The sequence below is a fragment of the Eucalyptus grandis genome, chromosome 6, assembly GCF_016545825.1.
Source record: "Eucalyptus grandis isolate ANBG69807.140 chromosome 6, ASM1654582v1, whole genome shotgun sequence".
Taxonomy (NCBI): domain Eukaryota; kingdom Viridiplantae; phylum Streptophyta; class Magnoliopsida; order Myrtales; family Myrtaceae; genus Eucalyptus; species Eucalyptus grandis.
Genome location: NC_052617.1, coordinates 31,960,322 through 31,983,013, shown reverse-complemented (window position 1 = coordinate 31,983,013; position 22,692 = coordinate 31,960,322). Strand labels below are relative to the sequence as shown.

The window sequence follows — 22,692 nt, the reverse complement described above, 5'->3', positions numbered from 1 at the left end:
TGTTGCTTTGCTCTGTGTGCATGTACGAGTGTTTAAGTTAATTAAGTGGTTTTTTTAAAATTATTTATTAAATAGACCAAAAAATTTACAGAATACGTGAGGCAAAACCCATACCCGAAGGATCAAGATGAAGAAGTATTTAGAACTCAACATGCCAATCTTAGAAAAATATTTGACTTTCGAAATCGTAGAACTGGATTATATACTAAACCGTTAGCTTTGAAAAAAAGTTAATTGAGTGGATTTTATTTGTTCCACAAATATTAAGTTCCAACAATATCACATAAAGATGTAGCTGACGATGATTGCCCATTTCCTCCTTATCATTGACATTTGGAAAAAGAAGAAGAAGAGAGTTTGGATAGGTTCAAGCTCCAATTAATCACATAGCCGGCAATTCAGGTTAGCATGTCAACATTGCGGTCATAAGGCTCTTGAATATCATCAAGATCAAAGCCTCATAATCAATTTATGTTCAACACTAAAATCATTCTTAAATCTTGTTCTATTCCAATTCGGTTGTTGATCGATGAAGGCATCATAAGATATCCGAAACTTCTATCTTTATCTTGCATCTCTTGTTGGGTCGATTGATTGACTCCCAAGTATTTCTTATGATTCTCCTTCACCTAAATTCCATTCCCCAAAATGCATATTCACTGATCCAGACATGAGCAAAGTAAAGATCAAAGAGGAGAGACGTCGCTTATCATTTAGCTGAAACGGACTGACGATCATTAGGTAGTCCGCCACGATCAAACCACGTCAGTCCTTGCGATTTCTAAACCAGGAATTGGGTTGTTAAGTAGCCATCGCCCAACTAACGAAACCTCACCTCGTCAACTCTCAATCATCTCTTTGCTGTCTCTGTCTGTCCAACACAAAACGCATAACGCACAAGCCCGTGTATGAACAGATGAAACCTTGGCATATTGGTCGTTTTGCTTAAGAAATCATTTACTTAGTTTCCAAGCACCAGCTCACTGCAGTGTCGGGTGGATCGCTAACTGTCAGGGGAGATCAAACACGCATTCATCCCCTTGGAATGAGCAAGAGAATAAAGCCGTGTCGTGACACTCCTAGTGGACTACTTGCGCTTGGACAGAAAGACCCCGTGAAACTTTAAAGTGAGTAGTTTTCTCAAATTCTACGGCTTCTACAGAGTTCATGGCTCATCAAGCCCTATTAAGCATTGGGTCGACATGTCGTTTGGCAGAAGGACGGGAAGAAAAAGAAAGCACCAAACCTCACAGGAACACGAACCCCATGTTTATTGTGTTGTCACGGCAACAGTAAAATTGAGTCCAAGAAGCATTACTTGCACTTGACATTGCATTTTATCAGTCGTATCGGCTTATTACACAGGAAAGTCATGTAATGGAACATAAACTCTACAGAGAAGCTAAAAGGGATAATTACACAAATAGTCCATAAACTTTAATGCAATATAATCCAAGAACTTTTAACATGTTTAATGTGTTCATGAACTAAATTGAACATGTATAAAAAATTCAAGGATTGCATCAAACATATTACAAGTTCAAAAATCACATTGTACATTGAGCTAAAGTTCATAAGCCACATTGAACAAATTAAAAGTTCATGAACCATATTGCACATTGGGTCAAAGTTTATAGACAACTTGTCTCATTTTCCCAAGCTGAAAGAGATGGCTGCCATGCCATTTGTTACCAACTCTCAATTTTCACCTATAGCATTTCCAAGTTAAATGTTGCAACTTATAATAGACAACACCATGATCCTTAATTTTAACAAGCTTCACGAGACCAGCAAATAACAGATTTTTTCAACAGTGGACAATTATGTACAAAGATTTAGCAGAACGTGAGTTGATCATCTTTTCAAATCAACACTGCTGCCATAAGACATCAATAACCTCCGAAAAAAAGGGTTCTCTGATAACTGTATATGCTAATGATCTAAAGAAGAAACACTCATCTTCGTATGGTACATTAATAAACCATCTCAAAACTATTTTTTGCAGGCCTCTGTGTTGCTGAAGTAAGCAGTTACTGCCTTTAGCTTACCATTTAAGTAGTTCTTCTCGACCTGAGATCAGGAAACATATGAGAATAAAGAGAGCATAAAACATTCCATGAGAATCTACATGAAATCGACAACAATTCCTTCCCCTTAAAACCAATCCACCAATCAAACCTAAGTGTGAAACCACAAAGTAAAACCAAAAGAAAAGGAGCATAACCAACGCTCATAAGCTGCAGTGTGAAGCTGGAGGGAAGAACGATATCATCTCCAAGAATAATCCAATTCCCCATGCAAACACACATAAAGCCAATTGTGGAGTAAAGTCTTCCTCTCCCATCGCATTAACATGACACACAGAAATTAAGCAAATGGGACTTTCCTCTTAGGAACAGACATCCTAGGCAAATTTGCTTGTATTGTCTAAACATATATGACGTCCATAAGCACCATCTTAGATATCCATGTCAGAAAGAACATTTGATGCTGTCAATTGTTTACTATTAATAAGAGCCCAAGAATTTTCAGAAAAGGGATGCATGATTAAACACCCCCCCCAAAAAAACCCCCAAAAAAAAAAAAAATACATGAGAGAGAGAGAGAGAGAGAGAAATTATCTGTCATGAAATTTAATACTGATCTTATAAGGTACTGAGCATCCTGGGTTTTAGGCGTAACAAAGCCCTTTACTTAGAAATGCATCCTGACATAACCAAGAATACATAAAAGAAATGGAATTACCTCCACCGACCATGGAGGTTGAACGGAAAGAGAGATCTCAGCTAATTGGTTCAGATCAACATTCTTTGGGAGGAACATGACCACTTTGGGAGCAATTTCCCTGGCAATGTTAAATAGGAAGAATCTGCAGAGTACATATTAATGCAACAAAGTTAACTATCAGCCTCAAAGGTGCAAAAAGAAGTCAAAGATAACAATGATACTCACAATAGTCAAAACATAGCAGGTTCATTTTGCTTTGAAGGATTAGCCACTCACCCATCATGTGGCTTGAGCATGGTCTTCATGTTGTATTTCTTTACTTTGTTATAACCAGGACCACCCCAGGGTGGTGACAAGAAGACAGTATCTGCCTGTGATAGAAGAGTAAAACATAACTATAAGAATGAAGAAGGATAAACATGTCAAAGTAATTAATACCGAATCCTTTAGATTTACATTATATTTTAATGCTTATACAGGGTCCTTGTAAATTCTTAACATTGAGAGACTGAGCAAAATGTATTACTAATTGGCCAGAGAAAAGCAAGATGCATAACCAAAGTCAAAGTTAATCCTATTTGGTTTTGGCCACTAATTGAGGATTATATATTTTACATAAAAAAGGGGAGGAAAGCTCCTTGTCACAGGAAATAGACAAAAAAAAATTGCGATTCCAGTCTCAAGAAGAATAAGACAAACACATTAAGACTTCAAGAATTGGAAGCAATAACCGTCATACATCTTGTATCCTTTGAAGCAATAATGTGCACTAAAGACATGAAGGCATTCATTTGATGATCATAAGAGAGAAAACAACATCGATGAGACCATTTGCCACATCCATACATAGGGCAAGACCACAGACTTCTCAGTACCTTCAATTTTGGTGCCAAAATGAAGAAGTCTCCTCTTACAAAATCTATTCCACCATCAACTTCATATATGCCAGCATTATGGTGTGCATATTCAATCTTCTTTGGATCGATGTCAACTGCTATTACGTGTCTACACCTGAATGCATAACAACAAAAGTGAAGGGTAAGTATGTTCATGATTGCATACAAAGGTTGCACATAGTAGATGAAAGACCATAAGCCCACTTGACCATAACAGCATCAAGGTTCTCATCTGAATAGTAACAAGGATAAGAACTGAAACAAGACAAATGGAAAAACTCATGATCTGTTTATTCTTCTTGATTGCAGGTCATTGCAGATGCTTTTCCTGGAAATTATGTTCCAGCAAAGGCATCATTAGGCAAATTTCTGTGCAAACAGTTTCTAAGGGATACATCAACTCCAAGAATTTACCACTATATCTCTTCCTGGAATTTATTTTGGATGTATTTGCTGGAGATCTATGCAATTGCTTTTGCACGAATGGCTCAATGTCTGCACATCTACATCTTGATCAGGCTATGTATAAACTCACATTTGTTTCAACAAGGTCAATTTCTAAGGCTTGGATGCATGTTATCTACCAAAGGAAAGAAACTCTTAACAATTGTGTGCTCTAAAAACTTAAAGAACTTAAAGAACACGAATGACAAGATGATTGCACACAAGTATGGTATGAGTGTGGTGGTGTAAATTACAATTTCACCCATTACAAAGACGGTGAAGTCTTATCAAGGTCTTAGGAAATCTGAAAATAAGCAAATCTTACACATAAGAGGTCTATTGTAGTGTATGAGGAATCACAAGCTCTAGCAAAAGGTACCATGGGTTTCCTTGCTGTACAGGAAAGTTGGAGACTAGTGTTACAGGTGATAATTCTCTTTCGGCTGAAAGATTTGCCATCTCCTATATTGACCACCTAATCCAGAACCAGACTATATTTCACACATACAAATAAATTCGTAAATCTTCAACCAGAAACATGCAGAAAAGAAGAGAAAAGGGTTCTTACATTCGTGCAAATTGGATAGCATTCCCACCGACTCCTGTGAAACCATCCACTATAATCCCACCACCACAACGAACTGCATGATGCCTAGCAATAGACTGAGGAGTAACAGAAAACCATCCTTCCTCATCCATTTTGATACCTTCATCAAATCTTGAAAAGAGGAGATACCTCTGAAACCAATATTTTTCAATGACAGTGCAGTACTCTTCACTCAAAGGAAAGCTCAGGTCTGCAAGATGCAAAAGTTCATCATAAGGATATCAATTAAATAACGACAAGCCCATATTAGCCTAAACATTCTGTATAGAAAGTAGTGAAGAAAACTTATCATGTCAATTTTTAAAAAGTATTAAATACTGAAGTCAAAATGGAATGCAAGTTGAATAATATAGCGGGTTACAAAATGAGTGGAAAACATTTCATTTCTCCAAAAAAAAAAAAAAAAAAAAAAAAAACAAACAAAGATTGGTGAGAAGATCAACTCTTTTCATACAAATTATACCACATCCTTCTAATGATATCTCAGTTATTTATATAAGTAATGAGGATGTACAAATTGAAATATCAGCACCAAGCTGAAGGCAAGGATTATTCCAGTTTCGCACAGGTTGCATCCCCTATTTTCTAAAGACCATATGCCGATCTAGTCTCATTAACCTATTGGCCTCTATAACCTATCAGGAACCTATCATCTATAACCTATCAGGGACCTATCATTTACACATCTTATAAAACAAATAGCACTAACCAGTATCAAAATAATGATTCAGACAGAATGAACAGAGAGCGAATATAAAAGTCGAAGAACCTTCTTTGACATGCAATGACTTCCTCTGAATCCTTTTTCTTGCAACCGTTTTTGATTCGCTCGTATGAGAGCCACACAGAGAATGCAAGTTATCTAGAGAATCCCCAACTTCCAGCAGTAAATTATTCTCCTCAAGAGATATTTCTGTCGGGCTACTCATCATGCTGCAAGAAGAGAGAGATATGAGATGCTAAAACAGACAATCATCAATATGATGTAATCAAGTAATTTGTATTGACTAGTAACGTTTTACATGTGAGATAATCAAAATGGGTCACCAAGGCAAGCCCATCAGTCACAAAATAGTTGGAACACTTAAAATGAACTCTATAAGAGACATGATTCTATTGCACTGAGTACCATACAAATGTTAAACTCCTTAAGTTTTTAAAACTAGGGTAATAACTAGGATGAGTAAATATCATGAGGCCATTCTGTCATATTCTAGACAGAGTTGCACTCTATTTTCAACAAAGGATTTGCATTTCAGCACAGAGGTCAAAAGTTTGAATATCAATGTTTCCTCTTATTTTTGTTCTGTCTAATTTTTATGTTCCCCACCTCAAGTTGATTATTTGATGTGCTTATGTCCCCACCCATGTGACACGAATACCCAACTTAACAGCAAGGGAAAGCATTGACATGCTAAAAATTGTGGGGCTGTTTCATCACCTTAGTACCATTTGGTCGAAGATTCCAAAAAGAAATATGCACTACTTGATTAACTTCCTAGGAATAAGTTTCAAAAAAGTCTTGTAAAACCCCATCATTATACAGTCTATCTTTGTAGCTATGTGGATTCACCATTCTGTTATGGTTGGACAGTGCTACAATAAAGGCCTTTGTAGGCTCTGAGAATGCTCCTCATGACAAAAGAATTAAATACCAAAATTCTTGAATTTCCTAGGAGTAGGTGGAGCCATATACATGAAACATAGTAGTATGTAACACAATATGAAGATGTAACCACACAATAAACAAACAGTTGAAGCACGACAAGAAAGATAGGTAAACAAACTAAATAACAATAAGAGGAAAAAATGTTATTCAAACATTTGACTTACTTTTGGATGCCATGCTAGACAAACCATTTGTGGTAAAACCTAAGTAGAGTGTAAGGAAAAAGTCTGCCAAAGTATATCTATCATATATCACAACTTAGGGCTGCTTAATTAACAGATTAGATAGTACATGATGAATAAGAAAAAAAACCTCCACATCATACCATGACTCAAAATAAGCAAGCTACTAACTATTAACTCTCACGTAAAAAATTTCTTCCATTCGGAGAGCACAACCTCTGAAATGGCTTATTATAGATGAGTATGTTGCAACAATGATCTTTAAGACAGTAATAATCGCTATTTTACCTCATATCACCTAGTCTTCGTGAAGTGGCATCTTCTTCGCAATCTTTCAGGTCAACGGAATCACCTTCACCAAATGGTTGACCAGGTGATTTATCATGATCCACGAAGTCCTTTAATGAATCTACTGTACGCTGAGAAACACAAGTATCTCGTGGTAGTAAACAAACACTAGAAATTGATGGACCAAGATCTTGCTTAGTCAGCTCAACAAGTGTAGCATTGGACTCTGGGTTCTCAATAAATTCTGTCTCTACAGCGTCCATCCCCGGAGGTGGAAACCACGTTGAAACCTGGGTTATACTATTATAATAATAATTTCTCTGATAGAAAGAGTCCCAGCACACAATCCAGTCTCTACAAGAGTTGACATTACTGCTTTGTTCCTGTTGAAGAACCTCTGTACCTTGGCCGATGGCAACATCTTCCAATGACTGATGGATCTCATAACTGTCGCAACGTGTTGTAATAGCTTCAACATGGTTTGCAGATGAAATCTGGTCTAACAAATTGGACTCCACTAAGCTTCCACCAAGTTCTTCCCTGCCACAATCAACAAACGCTTCAGTTGAAGGATGTTGTGAGCAAAGTCCACCTCCAGCATCAGAGTCTTTAGTGTTTGGATTAACTGTCAAGTCATACTTGGGCACATTATTAGTCAAAGCAGGGTAACAATCCAGGCAATCAATTGCCACATCCGATATTCCAGTACAGATCATTTCCTTGCTGACACAGCTGATCTCAGTCAAGTCTTCTCCTTTATCAGATGTGGAACAAAAATTACTGGCATCCACTTCATTATCATAGCAAGGGATCTCACTTTGGTCCGTCACTGGCATGGAACATAACAAACCACTTGGATTATCGTGAATAACAGTTTGAGATACAACAACAGGCTCACTCACTTTCGGCAATCGAGTTCCGTCATTCTCAATTCCTTCTTTTCCATAATCATTCTTCTTATGTGTTCTCTTTTTTCTCACTTTGGAAATTCCATTCTTCTTCTGAAAATTGAAAAAAAAAACATTTCCAGCAAATCAAAGTATTAGAAGCAGCAAATGGCAAGTCTTGTGATACCTTGAGAGAGAGAGAGAGAGAGAGAGAGAGAGAGATCAAATAGCTTATTTAACCCCTGTTAACAGGATTTATAATTTGAACAGTTCTACAATCGTTCCTCATCTAAGTACATCACTCCTCAGCATTTACTACAAATCTCTCTGTTACATAACTAATCATAATTCAAAGGACAGGCTTTCCGACAAATATTCTCATACAACGCAAATCAACTGTTTTGCAGGCTTGTTCATTACATCTCTTGACATTGAGTTCGCATAACTTAAAGAAAGGCTAACCCTCCCCCCAAAAAAAAAAAAAAAAAGAAAGAAAGAAAATCCCCAGAACCCTTTAGTTACTTAATTGATGTTGAATTATCATTCTTTCCAGATTTTTAAACGGTGTTAATTGCCATATTCTAAAATGCTGTCACAGCCATGACAAATCCAATTTCAACCAAAGCAGTGACAAATCTTCAAACTTGAAGAAGAACCAAGCCAATCATAATACTGAAACCACTGATAACACAGAGATACCACCACAAGGCACTGCAACATGATCGGATTCAGAGTTTGCATCTAAAATCCTCAGTAACAGCAAACGCAAAGTGGAACAAGGAATCACCACCTTATTCGTCTGAAACGCAAGCGGAAGACCAAGCTCGCTCATCTGTCTGACGAGTTCCAAGTCCTCTGGTAAAGGACTATAATCTGGAGGAAAAAAAAAAACAAAATAGCAGAGAAAGCAACAGAATTTGAGCAATTCGCGATCATTAAAAAACAAGAATATCCACGACATAGCAATTTCTTCGGTCACATAGCAAGCCAGTACAAAAGGGCAACGAGGGGAAGGACAGATACTCACCCGCGGCGGTAGAGACCACGTTTGAGCCGACATTGTCGTCGCGGCGAGGTGGGTTCTGCATCGAACCCAACAAAAAAAAGAAGAAAACATCAACATTCTCCAACTGGGTCTAGTAATCAGAGAACCACGGAGACGCAGCACAGGTCAAGACCAAGACGAAAGCTTACGCTAGTTTCGGTGGAAGGCGGAAGTTCTTGCGCCGTCGAAGAGCCGTGGTCCCTGGAAAGAGTAGAAGCAACTCACCGTAAGACACGCGCACGCTCACACGAACGCACACAGCGCGAGAGGGAGAGAGGGGTTAGACCAGAGAAAGACGTGGGTGAGCTTGAAGAGGGAGCCGAGAGCTGTGATAGCAGGACCGTCTTCTTCGCCGTCGAGCTGGACAGTGTCCATGCCGCTTCTCCTAGAAATTATACGAGAATTCAACGAAGAGAGATCTCGGAGAAACGGCAGGGCAGCGAAGCTGAAGGGGGAATTTTATAGTTGGACCTCGTCGGGTTTCGGTCGCGAAGACGGACAGCGACCGACCCCGGCGACAAGAACATCGAAAGGCAAGGAATCTCGAATTTAGACGATGAGCTAGCCCCAATATGGCAAATTCGAATTTTTGTCCTTATTTTTCTGCCTAGAAGGGGGGTGAAAAAAGAGAGGATGAAAACAATCATTGCGACCATCCAATATGTGAAGGACGTAAAATTGCACGTGAAAATAGAATTTAGTATTTAATTGGGTGTCTAGATTTTTCATTCAATTAAGTATCCAAATTTTTGAAATCACAATTTAAAGGGTGCCTCCATTTAAAAACGTGAACGGTATTGGCTGATATGGGCACTGGTTTCGTCAAGTTGCCATTAAATTGTATTTGTTTCTGTCCGTGTGTCGATTGCTTCATTCTTTTTGGTTTTTCGTGCTCTCTCTTTCTCTCTCGTTTAGATTGCAAATTGGATCCAGGTCGATCTTTTGGCACCGCCCACCGTTGCATAAGCGACCTTGGCACCATGACGTCACAACCGGGATTCCAATTTTGTTCTTACCGTTTGTTATAAAGGTGGAGGCAATGACCAATTGGGGTGCTAATGTTGGAGCCCCGGTACAAAATGAGCAAAATCATCCCAACTGTCGATGATCACCAGGTAATCAGTTTCAGAGTTCAATTCTTGATGACCTTAGTTGTAAAAAGATTGGAATCGCAAATCAAACCGATTGGTTTTAAAACGGTTCATTCTTTTACTTTGGGGTAAATATGAATCTTTATAATAATACATAAAATGTGCACTTCATAATGCTAACATTCTTTGATCTAAGTTCCCAACAAAAAAAAGAAAAAAACCAAAAATTCTTTGGTCATGTGGTTATGATTATTCATTTTGGTTGGTGCTCAAATTGAACTAGACCGGATGGTAGCTCACATTCTCAAAAGCTCAGCCCAACACTTTTTTTTTCTTTCATCTTGGTACAAGAAGACTCCAACGAAGAAGACGAGAGGAGAGAGAGAGAGAGAGAGAGAGAGAGCTCGTGGGAAGAGAGAAAAATGGAGAAAGGGGAAGTTTTTGTACGTGATCGATTTGGACGCCTCAACAACCAGAATTAACACAGTTTCACAATGATGGTTGAGTAATTGAAGCCTCTAATTGTCGAATCAAAGGAATCATCAAAATTAGAGCTCGAACTTCAAATTTAGTTCAATTCTAAATTGCTACGTTTAATTGGAGAGTTTTCGGGCTACGTGCGTGCGTGCGTGTGTAAATGATTATTTATGATATTGTTAAGTTATAGTATTTTACAGATCTCAATTTAAGTTTATGGTTTGCCTAAAATGAAAATTTAAAATTAGCCATGCATGCTGGACAGATTGCAAATAGTAAACTTTGGGTTGAATTTCAACTATTTCTAGCTAGGTTTTGAGGTGGCCAAGTCATGGTTCTTGTTGTATATCGGAAGGGTCTTCTAAAGACTGTATGTTTGCAACGGAGTTCTCTAGAGGAAGTTATGGCATGGACAATTTTAGTAGGTGAGCTACACATAGTGGACAGCAATGGGTTTCCATTATGGTTGAACTTTCCGTCAGCATGGAGGTGTCGTCTTATTAGTGAATAAGCGTAGTATAGTCAAGTCATTTATGAGAATATCTTTTTACTTGATCTTTTAATATTGTTTTTTGGAATTCAAGTGCATCGACTCAAGTAACTACCGTATGTTAGTTTTTTGGCTTTCCTATACGAGTGAGATACTATCTGTTTTTGCATTTGTAAACTCACATTTTCAAAAATGATCATGAGTTAATAAATAAAATCTTTCGTTGCATAAAATAGGATTGAGCATTTATTACCGTTTTGTTTGTTTGACATGGGAATTCATCTTTTGACTTTAGTTTGAATGATTGTCTATAAATGATTTGTGAAACCTTTTTATGAAAGAATCACAAAAATTTAATAATTTAAGAATGTGGTTTTTGAAAAGTGTTTTGATATTGAATGGTGAAAAGTTATGATTTAGTTATAAAACCTAAGTTGTGCTACGATTTTGATTTTGGTTGTGGATTACTAGAGATTGAGATTAATGGACACTCGGACCCTTGGAGTGCCAAAAGTTAGCACAAATGGATGCTTAAGTGCCAAAAATTACGAAAGTGATACTTAAATGACAAAATCGAGTAAAATAGTCATGTAAGTGCTCATCCGGCCAAAATATTGATGTGGCGATTTTTCAGCAAAGTAAGCGCAAAACATCATCATTTTGGTGCTGACGTAGTAAAATATTAATATAAAATTAATTATATGAAATTTAAAACTAAATTTATTTAAAATATTTAAAATAAAAATACAAAAATTAAAAAATTAAAAAATATATATTTAAAATTTAAAAAAGTGAGGCGGCGAAGGCTAAGCCTTCGCCACCATTGCCGAGAAAAGGGCCAACAACGGAGTGGGGAGGGTTAGCTAGTGACCCCGGTCGACCAGCGACAAGGGCCTACGAGCCGTTGCCTCAATTTGGGGCAAGGGTCGATGGCCCTTGCCTTAGATTGGGGTGAGGGCTCGCAGGCCCTTCTTGTTGGTCCGTTGGGATTGCCGGCCCTTAGCCTAGGGGCTCGGCGACCCCGGCTGACCCTCCCCTTTGTCACTAGCCTTTCCTAGCGGCGGCGGCGAGGGCTCAACCCTCGTCGCCTCTCCCTTTTTTAAAAATAAAATATTTTTAAATGTTTTAAATAAATTTAGTTTTAAATTTAATTTTATTAATTTTTACACGTCAGCATCAAAACGACGTTGTTTTTGTATTGTTTAGCCACATCAGCGTACAAAACGACACCGTTTTACACTTACTTTGCTGGAAATTGCGCACGTTAGCATTTTGGTCGGATTGGCACTTAAGTAATTCATTTTGCTCGATTTTGGCACTTAAATATCACTTTCGTAACTTTTGACACTTAAGTATCCATTTGTGCCAACTTTTGGCACTTGAAGCGATCTTTTGTGGACATTAATGGATTATGCTCAGTATCTTCGTGAACGCATTAAAGGGTATGTGAGTATGCTCATACTAGTTTAGGATATTTTTGTGAGCCAAGCTATCGGCTAAGAATAGGTAGAGACCTAATCAAGGGGGATTTTGGTCGCCTTGTCACAGGTGTTATGCGTGATCATTGTTGAATATTTAAGTATGAGTTTGGTCAATGGAATGGACCATTAATGTTTGTTTTGATGAGATTGATTAATGAGCTGGACCATTGGTGTGTGCTTTGATATTATCTTGAGTATATTTGCTATATATTAGAGTAAGAACTATCATATTTTATTCTTCATGATATGTTAAATTTTGGATTTACCGAAAGTCAATTATGTTTGTTTTAGTTGTGCATAGTGATTGTTCGACTAGAAGAAATGTATTACTCATTGGGCCATGGTAACTTAATCCTTTCATCTACTTGCTTTTCAAGTTCTTTAGCGAGTTGTAAGTAAGAGGTGAGTGTTTCATTACTAGAGAGGACTTTTTGATAATGGGGATTTTTTAGTATGAATTATCTATAATTGATAAGTTTGTGAGTTAGTTTTTTATGGGGGTGTAGATATTTTGCTGATGGTTTATATAAAACTCTAATATTGTAACCAAATAACATTTATGTCGAATATATATATATATATAGAATATATATATGGATGTATATATGTTGATATCAGGTTGAACTTTGGTTATGTTGAGGCTACATCATTTCTTCAAAGGATAGTCGTGTCATGCCCTTGTCTTTGTTGAGTTAGAAGTGTGATAGTGTTGGATGGAGCCAAGCACACCCAATGGTAGTGATGACATCATAGCATCACTAGGTAAGCTCGGTCGATTAAGAAGAAAAAAAGAAAAAAAGGAAAAAAAGGTAGAATAAAAAGGTTATTCGATTTATATCAAGTAGGGATATGTAATAAGTCTTAAAATTTGTCGTAAAAATGTAGTTGAGTCTTAAAACTTTCAAAAAGTGTAATTAAGTCATAAAATTTGCCAAATTAGTGCAATAAAGTATTTATGTTAACACTATCAATTTGTTTAACAAAAAATGCCGACGTGGCATTTTTAAATTAATTTATTTATCATACATGGCATTTTTTATTACATTTTTCTTTAAACCTTATTTAAATAAACTTAAACAAGGCTAAAATAATTTAAAAAACAAAATTGGAAAACAAAGAAAAAAAGTGGCAAGGATTATGACTAGGCACGCTGCCACCACTAGTGGTGAGTGCGGTTCCCAGTAGAACTGGGAATCATAAAACTGAACCGGAGGGTAGGGTGGGAACCGGAGAACCCAATCGAGGGTCCGATTCGGTTCCCGATTCCAAGGGGATCGATTCCGATTCCCGGTTCTTTTTTATGGGGGAACCGGAACTGGTTTCGTAATGGGTTAGGGCTCCAAACTAAAAGGAAGAAGACGCGAGTATCTTTTGCAAAATAGCCCCAAATTGACTCTTCATTCAAATCTCACATAGTCACGCTGCCGGACGCCGCTTTGAGTCTTGCCGTCGGATGCCACTCATCTTTGAGGCCGCCGTCGCGATGCCGTTGGACGCCCGTTGCCTACGCCGCTTGCCCAAACCCTCGCCGTTTGATGCAAGCCGCTGCCTAAATCTCAAGAGTCCGATTTCGAAGTTCGAACACCACTCTGAGTCTCGTTGCAGGATGCCGCTTGCCCTTGAGGCTGTTGCCATCGGACGTCACCGGGCGCTAGTCGCCGATGCCGCTCGCTCGAACCCTCACCGCTCGACGCCAATCACTGCCAAAATCTCAAGAGTCGATTTTGAAGTTCGGATGCCACTTTGAGTCTCGCTGCTAGACATCGCTCGCCCTTGAGGACACCGCCGGATGCTAGTTGCCAACGCGCTCGCTCGAACCCTCACTACTCGACGCTAGTTGCTGCCCAAATCTCAAGAGTTTGATTTCGAAGTTCGGACACATCTTTGAGTCTTGTCGCCGGATGCCGCTTGCCCTTGAGGCTATTGCCGCCGGGCACCAGTCGCCGATGCCGTCGCCCAAACCCTTGCCACTCGATGCCAATTGCTGCCCAAATATCAAGAGTTCGATTTCGAAGTTCAAACGCCACTCTAAGTCTCATTGCCGAACGCCGCTCGCCCTTGAGACTACCGCCAATGGATGCCGCCGGATGCTAGTTGCCGACGCCGCTCGCTCGAACCCTCACTACACGACGCCAGTCGCTGCCCAAATCTCAAGAGTCCGATTTTGAAGACAAGGTGGCGCTTTTTTTTATTCCTTTTTGTTCCCTTTTTATGTCTTGATGCGGGTCAGTTTTTTTTTGTTTCGTTCTTGCCTTGTTGATAATGGGAAAGTCGTGGAATTTTTCGAGACCCTTTTGTTTCGGCAGTGATTTTCTTCGTCGTTCTAATGGGAAATATCATTTTGGTTTGGTGTTATCGATTGAGAAGCAAATTAGTGCTGTTGACATAAAAGAAAAGCTTAAGGTAGGGGCATAGCTCTAGTTGTTCTGTTTACGATGTTACCGGTGTTGAGGTCTTGTATCGGCATCACGTTATTCTATGTTGGGTGACTGAGTAGCTTGAGCTATGCCCGGAATCAAGCTGCTCTATGGGCTGATCTAATTTGCTTCTCAATCGTAAATAATTTAGTTGTTTTGGATTTTGAATGAAATGTTGCTAGATCTTCGGATGATAAGCAGTTTTTTATAGATCATCTTAGTGCAATGCCAATTACTATGGGTTAGGTATTTGTAAATGTTGGATTTTTTTTCTTCTCGCAAGTGACTTCTTTTTCCAACTTTTATCCCCTTTCTGAGTCCTAATAATTGATTTATCCTTTCTTCAAGAGAGAGGAGTTGAGAAAGCTGATTGGTTCACTTGCTTATATTGAGTGCAGCTCAAAGATACAACAAGTACTTGTGCATGTAAAGTAAAACTTAGCATCTTTTTCTACAATGCCTTTGTCAATCGTGTTTTGATATGGCCACGTTTTGTGACTGCAAAACATGAAGGCAATGTTTGATCAAGCCATAAGAGTTGTCCTTCAACCACCCAAACAAAAGAAAAAGAAGAGCAAAGCCCAAAAAGCTCACTCCATATTGTGATTAATAATAGCTCGAAGATAGAATAGTTGGTCCTTACTTATCATTTCTTCACATTTGAAGTCAATCTACTTGATGGTATGAAGGGAGTCCCATTTCTATGCTAAACATTCTTGTTCTAGTGGTGTTTCATTTCTAGTTTGCTCTTTGTTTTGAAATTTCTAATTATATTTTATTATTATTGTGTAGTGGGAAGTTAATGTATCAAGATAACACAACAATAAAGGTGGAAGGACGTGAGGAGATGACTCTAATTACAGAATGAGAGTTTTCTAGTGATGAAATTGAAGAAGAGGTACCACCTACTATGAGTGCCACAAATAAGGCACCTGGTTCTCATCTTTTCATGATAAGAAATATACATCCAATTGCTGGAATCATTATTTGAGAATCAATGATAAGGATGGAAAAATATATCAAGTGAAGTGCATCCATTGTGGGTCTATGCTTAAGTACCATGTTGCTAACGGTACTTCTACAATGAGGAAGCACTTGACCACATGCAAGAGGTTTCCCCGTAATGTGGATAAGAGGCAGAAATTCTTTGCATCACGTAATGTTAACATGCCTGGCAAGACATGAGGAGATTCTAATATTGGTAGCATCTTATTGACATGTTCATTTTATCAAGAATATTGTAGGCACATATTTGCTTGGTATGAGCAATCTTTTTCCTTGGTTGAGCGTGTTGGATTTCGTGAATGTGTTATTGAGTTACAACCTCTCTTTAAGAGGCAGAAATTCTCTACATCACGTAATGTCAACATGCATGGCAAGACATGAGGAGATTCTAATACTGGTAGCATCTTATTGACATGTTCATTTTATCAAGAATATTGTAGGCACATATTTGCTCGGTATGAGCAATCTTTTTCCTTGATTGAGCGTGTTGGATTTCGTGAATATGTTATTGAGTTACAACCTCTCTTTAAACATGTATCACGTTTTACAGTGGTAAAAGATTGCATGAAGTTGTATTTATGTGAAATAACTTATTTAAAGAATTATTTTGGAAAGATTAATTCTAGGATTGCACTCACGACTGATATATGGAGTTCCAATCAAAATCTGAATTATTTGTATCTCACTGCACATTTTATTGATGAAAATTGGAAGTTGCATAAAAGAATCGTCAACTTTGTGGTGATGCATAGTCACAAGGGTAGGGAGATTGAGAAAATGGTGGAGAAATGTATTGAGGAGTGGGGAATAAAAAAAAAAGGTGTCCACAATTATTGTGAATAATATTAGCTTGAATGATGTTACAATTAGTTATTTAAGGGAAAAACTTCAAAAAAAAATGTCATTGATATTAGATGGCAGTGTTTTGCACATAAGGTGTATAGCTCATATATTAAATTTAATTGTAAGAGATAGCTTGACTACAATACGTGACTCCATTGCACGTATCCTAAATGTGGTTAGGTATGTAAGGAGTTCTTCCACGAGAGCCAAAGGATTTTAATCTTGCATTAGGCTTCGGTAGTTCTTGATGTTGCCACTAGATGGAACTCCACTTATCTCATGTTAGACACTACGATAAAGTTCAAATTTTTTTTCGAAATGATGGAAAAAGATTATCCATTTTTGTAAGTGAGCTTAATTATGAAACTCCTAATGATGATGATTGGGAAAATGCTATTATTATTTCAGAATTTCTAAAAGTATTCTATAATGCCACCAATTAGATGTCTGGGAATCCATATGTTACTTCAAATGATTATTTTAAAGGGATATCTCTTTTATATAAATATTTGAAAGATGCGGTCAATGCTTCGGATCCTAAAAGTTATGGGTGTGAAAATGAAAGAAAAATTTGACAAATATTATGAAAACTTGGATAAAGTGAATATGATGGTGTTGTTTGCGGTTGTGTTAGATCTTAGAGCTAAGTTAAATTATATAAGTTTATTGTATAGATAAATTTATGATGATGAATAAAAAACTAAAAAAATGTATTACAAGGTGAATTATACATTGAGGTGTTTGTATGAATTTTATGAGCAATTTTATCTTATTTCAAGTAATCAAAATTTGGGTGGCCATAATTTGGGTGCAAGTAGTAATAGTTCCAATACCGATACATGTGGTAATGAAGGAATAAAAAAGTATGACGGCCAAGTTTGGAATAAAATGTTTTTATACTCGAATGAACAAAGATGCGATGACAACAAGTCCGAACTTGATGAGTATCTTCAAGAAAAAAAATGAAAATGATCTTGATCTTGACATTTTGATTTGGTGGAAGACTAATGGCTCAAAATATAAGATCCTTTCATTAATGGCTTGAGATATTTTGTCAAATCCTGTAACTACCGTTGCTTTAGAGTCAACTTTTAATATATCGGGTCGTGTGCTTGATAGCTTTTGAAGTTCTTTAACTCTCAATGTAATGGAAGCTTTGATTTGCACTTAAGATAGGTTGAGAGCCATTTGTGTATCGCTTGATGTTGAATAATGCATAAAAAACGCAGAAAAATTTGAGTTGGATAAGTAATGTTTATATATTTATATATTGCAATTCTTTTTGTATATCTAATAAGTGAATATTTTATTTAATATATTATTCTTCTTTTTTTGATATTATCGTTGATAAATAGAGTTGGTGGTGTCACATCTGCAATGGGTTCAGTGGTTGAGAAGTGAAGCAAGGTTTTTTTGTTGGTTTTGTGCTATTTTAACTGTGCATAAGTTGATTGGTGAGCAACTTTGTTTGTTGTAATCTTAATGTAGGCTCCTCTTATGTACATTGAATTTTTGAACTATGTTGTCAAAGAGTTTATGAGCCCTTAGATGGGCAAAATGGCATGCTTCATGGAGTATTATCGATATTGATTTTTTTTTGTGTCTTTACTTAGAATTTTGACTGATTTTCATCCATGTCTTTGTGAGGTTTTGTTGTGTCAAATGAATCATAGGAAAAAGTTGCAGAGTTCACACTATGTAGTAGATGAAAATTTGAGATTTTGTTGGCACTTTAGGTTTTTCATCTCCTTAGTATATTTTGCTTCATTATTTTCATTTGACTTAGCTGATAAGGCATATGGTATATGACAAATGTGACGATTTAAGCTTTAGTGCATATATATTGACATATGTGGGTACAATAATTATAGTTGATCAAGCATCTCCTTTCCTCTTTGGAAACTTCTTATTAAATTTTGATTATGTATGTCCAGATTCTTGGCAGTTGGCACTGGTATGTTTGCTAAGATGTAGAAGTTATCATAGAGTTATGCGTGTACGTTATAGTTCAAATCTGAAAATGAAAAAAAAAAAAAAAAAAACTTGTTAGAACCTGAAACTGATATTGGAATCTGTGACAGGGTATGTTCTAGGTTCTTGGTTTTAACGGGTAGGTTTTAGGTTCCAGAAAATGAGGAACCTGTACTTGAGGGTAGGTTCCACGTTCCATACGGAACCGAACCGGAATCTGAAACTGCTCACCTCTAGCCACCACCCATCATTGGAGAGGGCAATGGCCTTTCCCTGTGGCCAACAAGCTTTACTAACCCTAGGTGAGGGCTAGCTACCCTTGCTAGGCCTAAGCGAGGGTCGGTGTCACCCAAATTTGGCGGAGCCTCGTTAGTCCTTGCCTGGGTTGGCAATGGCCTCACCCAGGCCGGCGAGGACTGACCCTCCTCCACAACTTAGGTTGGCGAGGTCATTGGCCCCTTCGATGATGGCAGCAGTGGTAGCGCCTAGCCACGATCTCTATCCCTTTTGTCTTTTTGTCTAGTTTTGTTTTTTAAAATTATTTTAGTTTTTTTTTTAAATTTTTTTTACTATTGTTTAAATGAGATTAAAAAAAAAGTAATAAAAAAATGCCACATAAGAAAAATAAATTAACTTAAAAATGTCACGTTAACATTTTCTATTAGACAAATTGATAGTGTTGACATAGTGACTTGATTGAATTAAATCGATAAGTTTTAGAATTTGATTATATTTTTAAAAGTTTTAGAATTTAATTGTATTTTCGCGACAAGTTTTGGGATTTATAGTGTCCATATCTCTATTAATTAAAATTGGCATTTCTAATAAGGGTGTTCAACTGAATTGGTTCTATCCAAGAATTGGACCAAAGCTGCGTTTGGATTTGGCTTTTTCAAGCCACTTTAGGCTTCCAAAGCCCTTTGGGCTAAAAATGGGTGTTTGGCAAAAAAATTTGCAAACACCTTTGGCTTCAAATTTGCCTTTTGAAGGCTGAAAGCCCAAGGTAGGGGTACCCCTGCCTTGGGCATTTCAGCTTTCTCAGTAAGCTAGTGGGGTCTTTGTTCAATTTTTATTTTATTTTATTTTTTCGAAATTATCCTTATGAACATTTTGTTTTCTGTTTTTGCCCTTGTGAGGAGCACTGTTCATCTTCTCGTCGAGGGTGGCTTCGCCCGCATTTGCTCGGGTCGTGTTCATCTTCTCCGTTGAGGGTGGCCCGTAGCTACTCGGGTCGCGCGACCCGGGCGCAGCCCTCGCCGAGCTCGTGTGACCTCGGGCGAGGGTTGCGGAGCCTGGCGACGGCCGATCGGGGTCGCGCGACCCGGCGCGGGCCTTGTCGAGATCCCCGATCTCGGGTGAGGGTTGCGCAGCCTCGCGAGTGTCGGAGGTTGTGACAGGCGTTGCGCGACCTCGCCACCCTCAGATCCGGGGTCGCCGGAGGTCGCAACGGCGTCGCGCGACGTCCGCGACCTTGCCGGCCAGATCCGGGGTCACCGGAGGTCGCGTGGGTCGCCGCCAGCTGCCGGATGCCGCCTGCCCTTGCCGGCCTAGATCCGGGTCATTGGAGGTCGCCGGGGTCGCCGCCCGGGGCCGCGATGTCGCCCGCCTTGTCGGTTTTCATTTTTTTATTTTTCTTTTGATAATTTTTTTTTTCACAAAAGTCCTTTGTCTCCCAAACACCATTTTGCTCAAAGGTACTTCACAAATGACTTTTAAATTACAATTTACCAAACACGGTTTGCATTTTGGAAAACACCTTCAACTCAAAGATCTTTGCATTTTCCTAAAGACTTTCCCCAAAAGTCTTTCCAAACGCACCCCAAATCACCCAAAAAATAGGTTTGGGAAGCCTTCCTTGTTGGAATTAGTCTAGGAACATGTTTCAAGTGAATACCTAGTTGGGAATCAAACCGGACCATCATATTTTAGAATCAATTCTATAAGCTAAGAAGCCAAAAACCTAATTTTTTTCTCCTCAATTCTAATCTCAGCACTCATTCGTTCTTTGTCCTTCCTCAAGACTCCTCCTCCTTTGTTTTTCCTCTTTCCCTAAAATTTATGTTTTATGTTGCGTGTTCATCTCATGGATTGTTGATTTTGGTGGATAGGAATTTCAAGATGCGTTTGGTAATCATTTTATTTTCGGAAATAATTTTTGCTCAAAAATAGTTTTTCTTGATTTTGTTCCTAGAAACAATTTCTAAGTATTGGAAGACACTCAGTAAATTGTCCAAAAATTTTATTCCCAAAATAGAAATGCGTTTAGTAAAACCCTTAAATTTTTTAATACAAACAAATTTCTTTTAATCTTTTAATAATTTTATTAAATTTCTCTTCTTCTTTTTTCCCTTTTCATCTTCTCCTTTCCCTAGTCGATGGCCATGGCTAGAGGAGGGCTAGTGAGCTCGCCAAAGTGTTGCCGGCCGAGCCTCATCATGATTTTGTGAGGTTGAGCTCAACTAGCAACTCGTGAGGCTCGACCTTGTTGACGCCTAACCAAGGCGAGGCTCGACTCGAGCTTTGCCATGGCTCGGTGTCGCCGAGGGCTAGTGACGCTTCGGCGAGCTTGCTGGCTCTTATCTAGCCGGTTGCTAGCCATGGCCAAGGTTGGTGATTAGCTAAAGGAAGAAGAAGAAGAAGAAGAAAAAGGAAAGAGAAGAAGAGGAAAGAGAAGAAAAGAGTAGAACGAAAACAAAAAGAATTAGGCTTAATTGTAGGAATGGTTTCCTAAAACAAAAAATAATTCTTTTTTTTTTTTTAATTTTCAAGAACAAAAGAATAGAGTCGGTTTACCAAATAGGGCTTTATTGTTCATCTTTTACTTTGAACCATTTTGTTATTCATAATCTTATATGATTTTGCTGTAAAAATGAATGGAAAAAAGTAATATGAAAAAAGATTCTCAAGTAGACCCTAGAGTCGGAGTAGAAAAGTAGGTTTCAAAACCAGTTTCAGGTAAATAGAGTAATTTTAGGGTTCAAAGACTAAGAACCAATTATAACATGGTAGGTTCCAAGTTCCAACTCTAAGACCTACCCATCTTGAAACTAATTACCCATAATTTCTAATTCTCAAAAAGTGTAATTTATTGAATAAGCGAGTTATATATGAAAACACACGGTGTGGCATTTCTTTACACATAAGCCTCACATTGACTTATATTTTGAAGTTCGGATCCTTAATTGAAATTGCATTTTTAAAGTGTGAAAGAAAATTCATAGTCAGAACTTATGTCTTTCATAGCTAGATATAATGGGACGAGCCAATTTTATTGTTTCCAACTTTTCCTTTTTGGCTCTTCTCATTTTTGACTTTTTATGAATCTTGAGAAATTCATACAAAGACTTTAATTTAACAAAAAATATTCATAAATTTTCAAAGTTCTTAAATATTTTATTTTTATAATTTTATAATACTCGAATAATCTTTATTTTTATTTGAAAAGAGTCGAAAGAGGAAGTAAGAAACGAACATCGAGCTTGTTTGGTTAGGGCTTTGGGAAAATCTTGCTTAGAAGAACGAAATACTTTTGAGGTAAATGGATTTTCCGAAATGTTGGACTTTAGGAAAATGCAAGATTGTTTAGTAAACATATATTTGAAAAGCCCTTTAGTGTAACAAAATTAAGTTTTTAGTTTTAATATTTTTAAAATTGCAAAAAGAAATAATGACTATATAACCTTTTACATTTTCATGTTGAGAGTAATGTAAAAGATATATATTAGTAAATTTATTTAAAAATTATATTAAAAGAATTTGATTATAGATTAGATACAAAGCTCAACTTTTGGCCTAGGGTTCTTTTAGGTTTGTTTTCAACTTTGAATATTTTTCTTTAATTATTGTAGTATTAATCATCTTCGTTAATTAATGATCATTTTAGTGTATTGATAAAAAGTTGGGTTATTAATTGTCAAAAGATAAAAATGACAAAAAAAAAGGCGAATCCAACATTTATAAAAAGTTATTATTTTTTAAAATATAAAAATAAAATTCGATGAAACTCCGTCGCCGATAAGTGTGGCGGTTGGGTGTGGAGAAGATGGTCAATTTAAAAAAGAAAAATGAATAATAAGGGATGGACTTGCATTTTGAAAATATGAAAACTAAATTAGATCCCATCTGTTTTGGGCTTTCAGCATTTAATGTTAAATCAAACAACTAAATTGGGC

At 37.5% G+C, this 22,692-nt stretch overlaps 1 protein-coding gene across 6 annotated transcripts; it reads right to left on the bottom strand.

Annotated features, from left to right (window-relative positions):
* Nucleotides 1-1,684: 1,684 nt before the first annotated feature.
* On the bottom strand, nt 1,685-9,316 carry LOC104449321 (trimethylguanosine synthase). Of its 6 annotated transcripts, XM_010063439.3 has the most exons (12): nt 9,032-9,309; nt 8,895-8,946; nt 8,728-8,782; nt 8,491-8,573; nt 7,453-7,814; nt 6,814-7,353; nt 5,444-5,607; nt 4,636-4,864; nt 3,603-3,738; nt 3,004-3,098; nt 2,746-2,869; nt 1,685-2,070 (listed from the first exon to the last, which is right to left on the bottom strand). In XM_010063439.3, exons 1-12 carry the CDS (start codon nt 9,118-9,120, stop codon nt 1,993-1,995), a joined length of 2,007 nt encoding a protein of 668 aa, XP_010061741.2. In that variant the 5' UTR covers nt 9,121-9,309; the 3' UTR covers nt 1,685-1,992. The 6 variants fall into 6 exon arrangements, 5 of the variants coding, with proteins under 5 accessions (XP_010061741.2, XP_010061740.2, XP_010061746.2 ...); XM_010063438.3 differs by having other exon boundaries at nt 6,814-7,814; nt 9,032-9,310; XM_010063441.3 differs by lacking the exon at nt 1,685-2,070 and having other exon boundaries at nt 2,953-3,098; nt 6,814-7,814; nt 9,032-9,312.
* Nucleotides 9,317-22,692: the final 13,376 nt, after the last annotated feature.

What these genes read in the sequence shown, in the direction of transcription:
- LOC104449321 (XM_010063438.3), bottom strand. Translation starts at nt 9,120, where the DNA reads ATGGACACTGTCCAGCTCGACGGCGAAGAAGACGGTCCTGCTATCACA. An exon ending in CTCACCCACGTCTTTCTCTG is followed by an intron (nt 8,947 to 9,031) that starts GTCTAACCCCTC and finishes TACTCTTTCCAG; the next exon opens with GGACCACGGCTCTTCGACGG. An exon ending in TTTTGGCACCAAAATTGAAG is followed by an intron (nt 3,099 to 3,602) that starts GTACTGAGAAGT and finishes CTTCTATCACAG; the next exon opens with GCAGATACTGTCTTCTTGTC.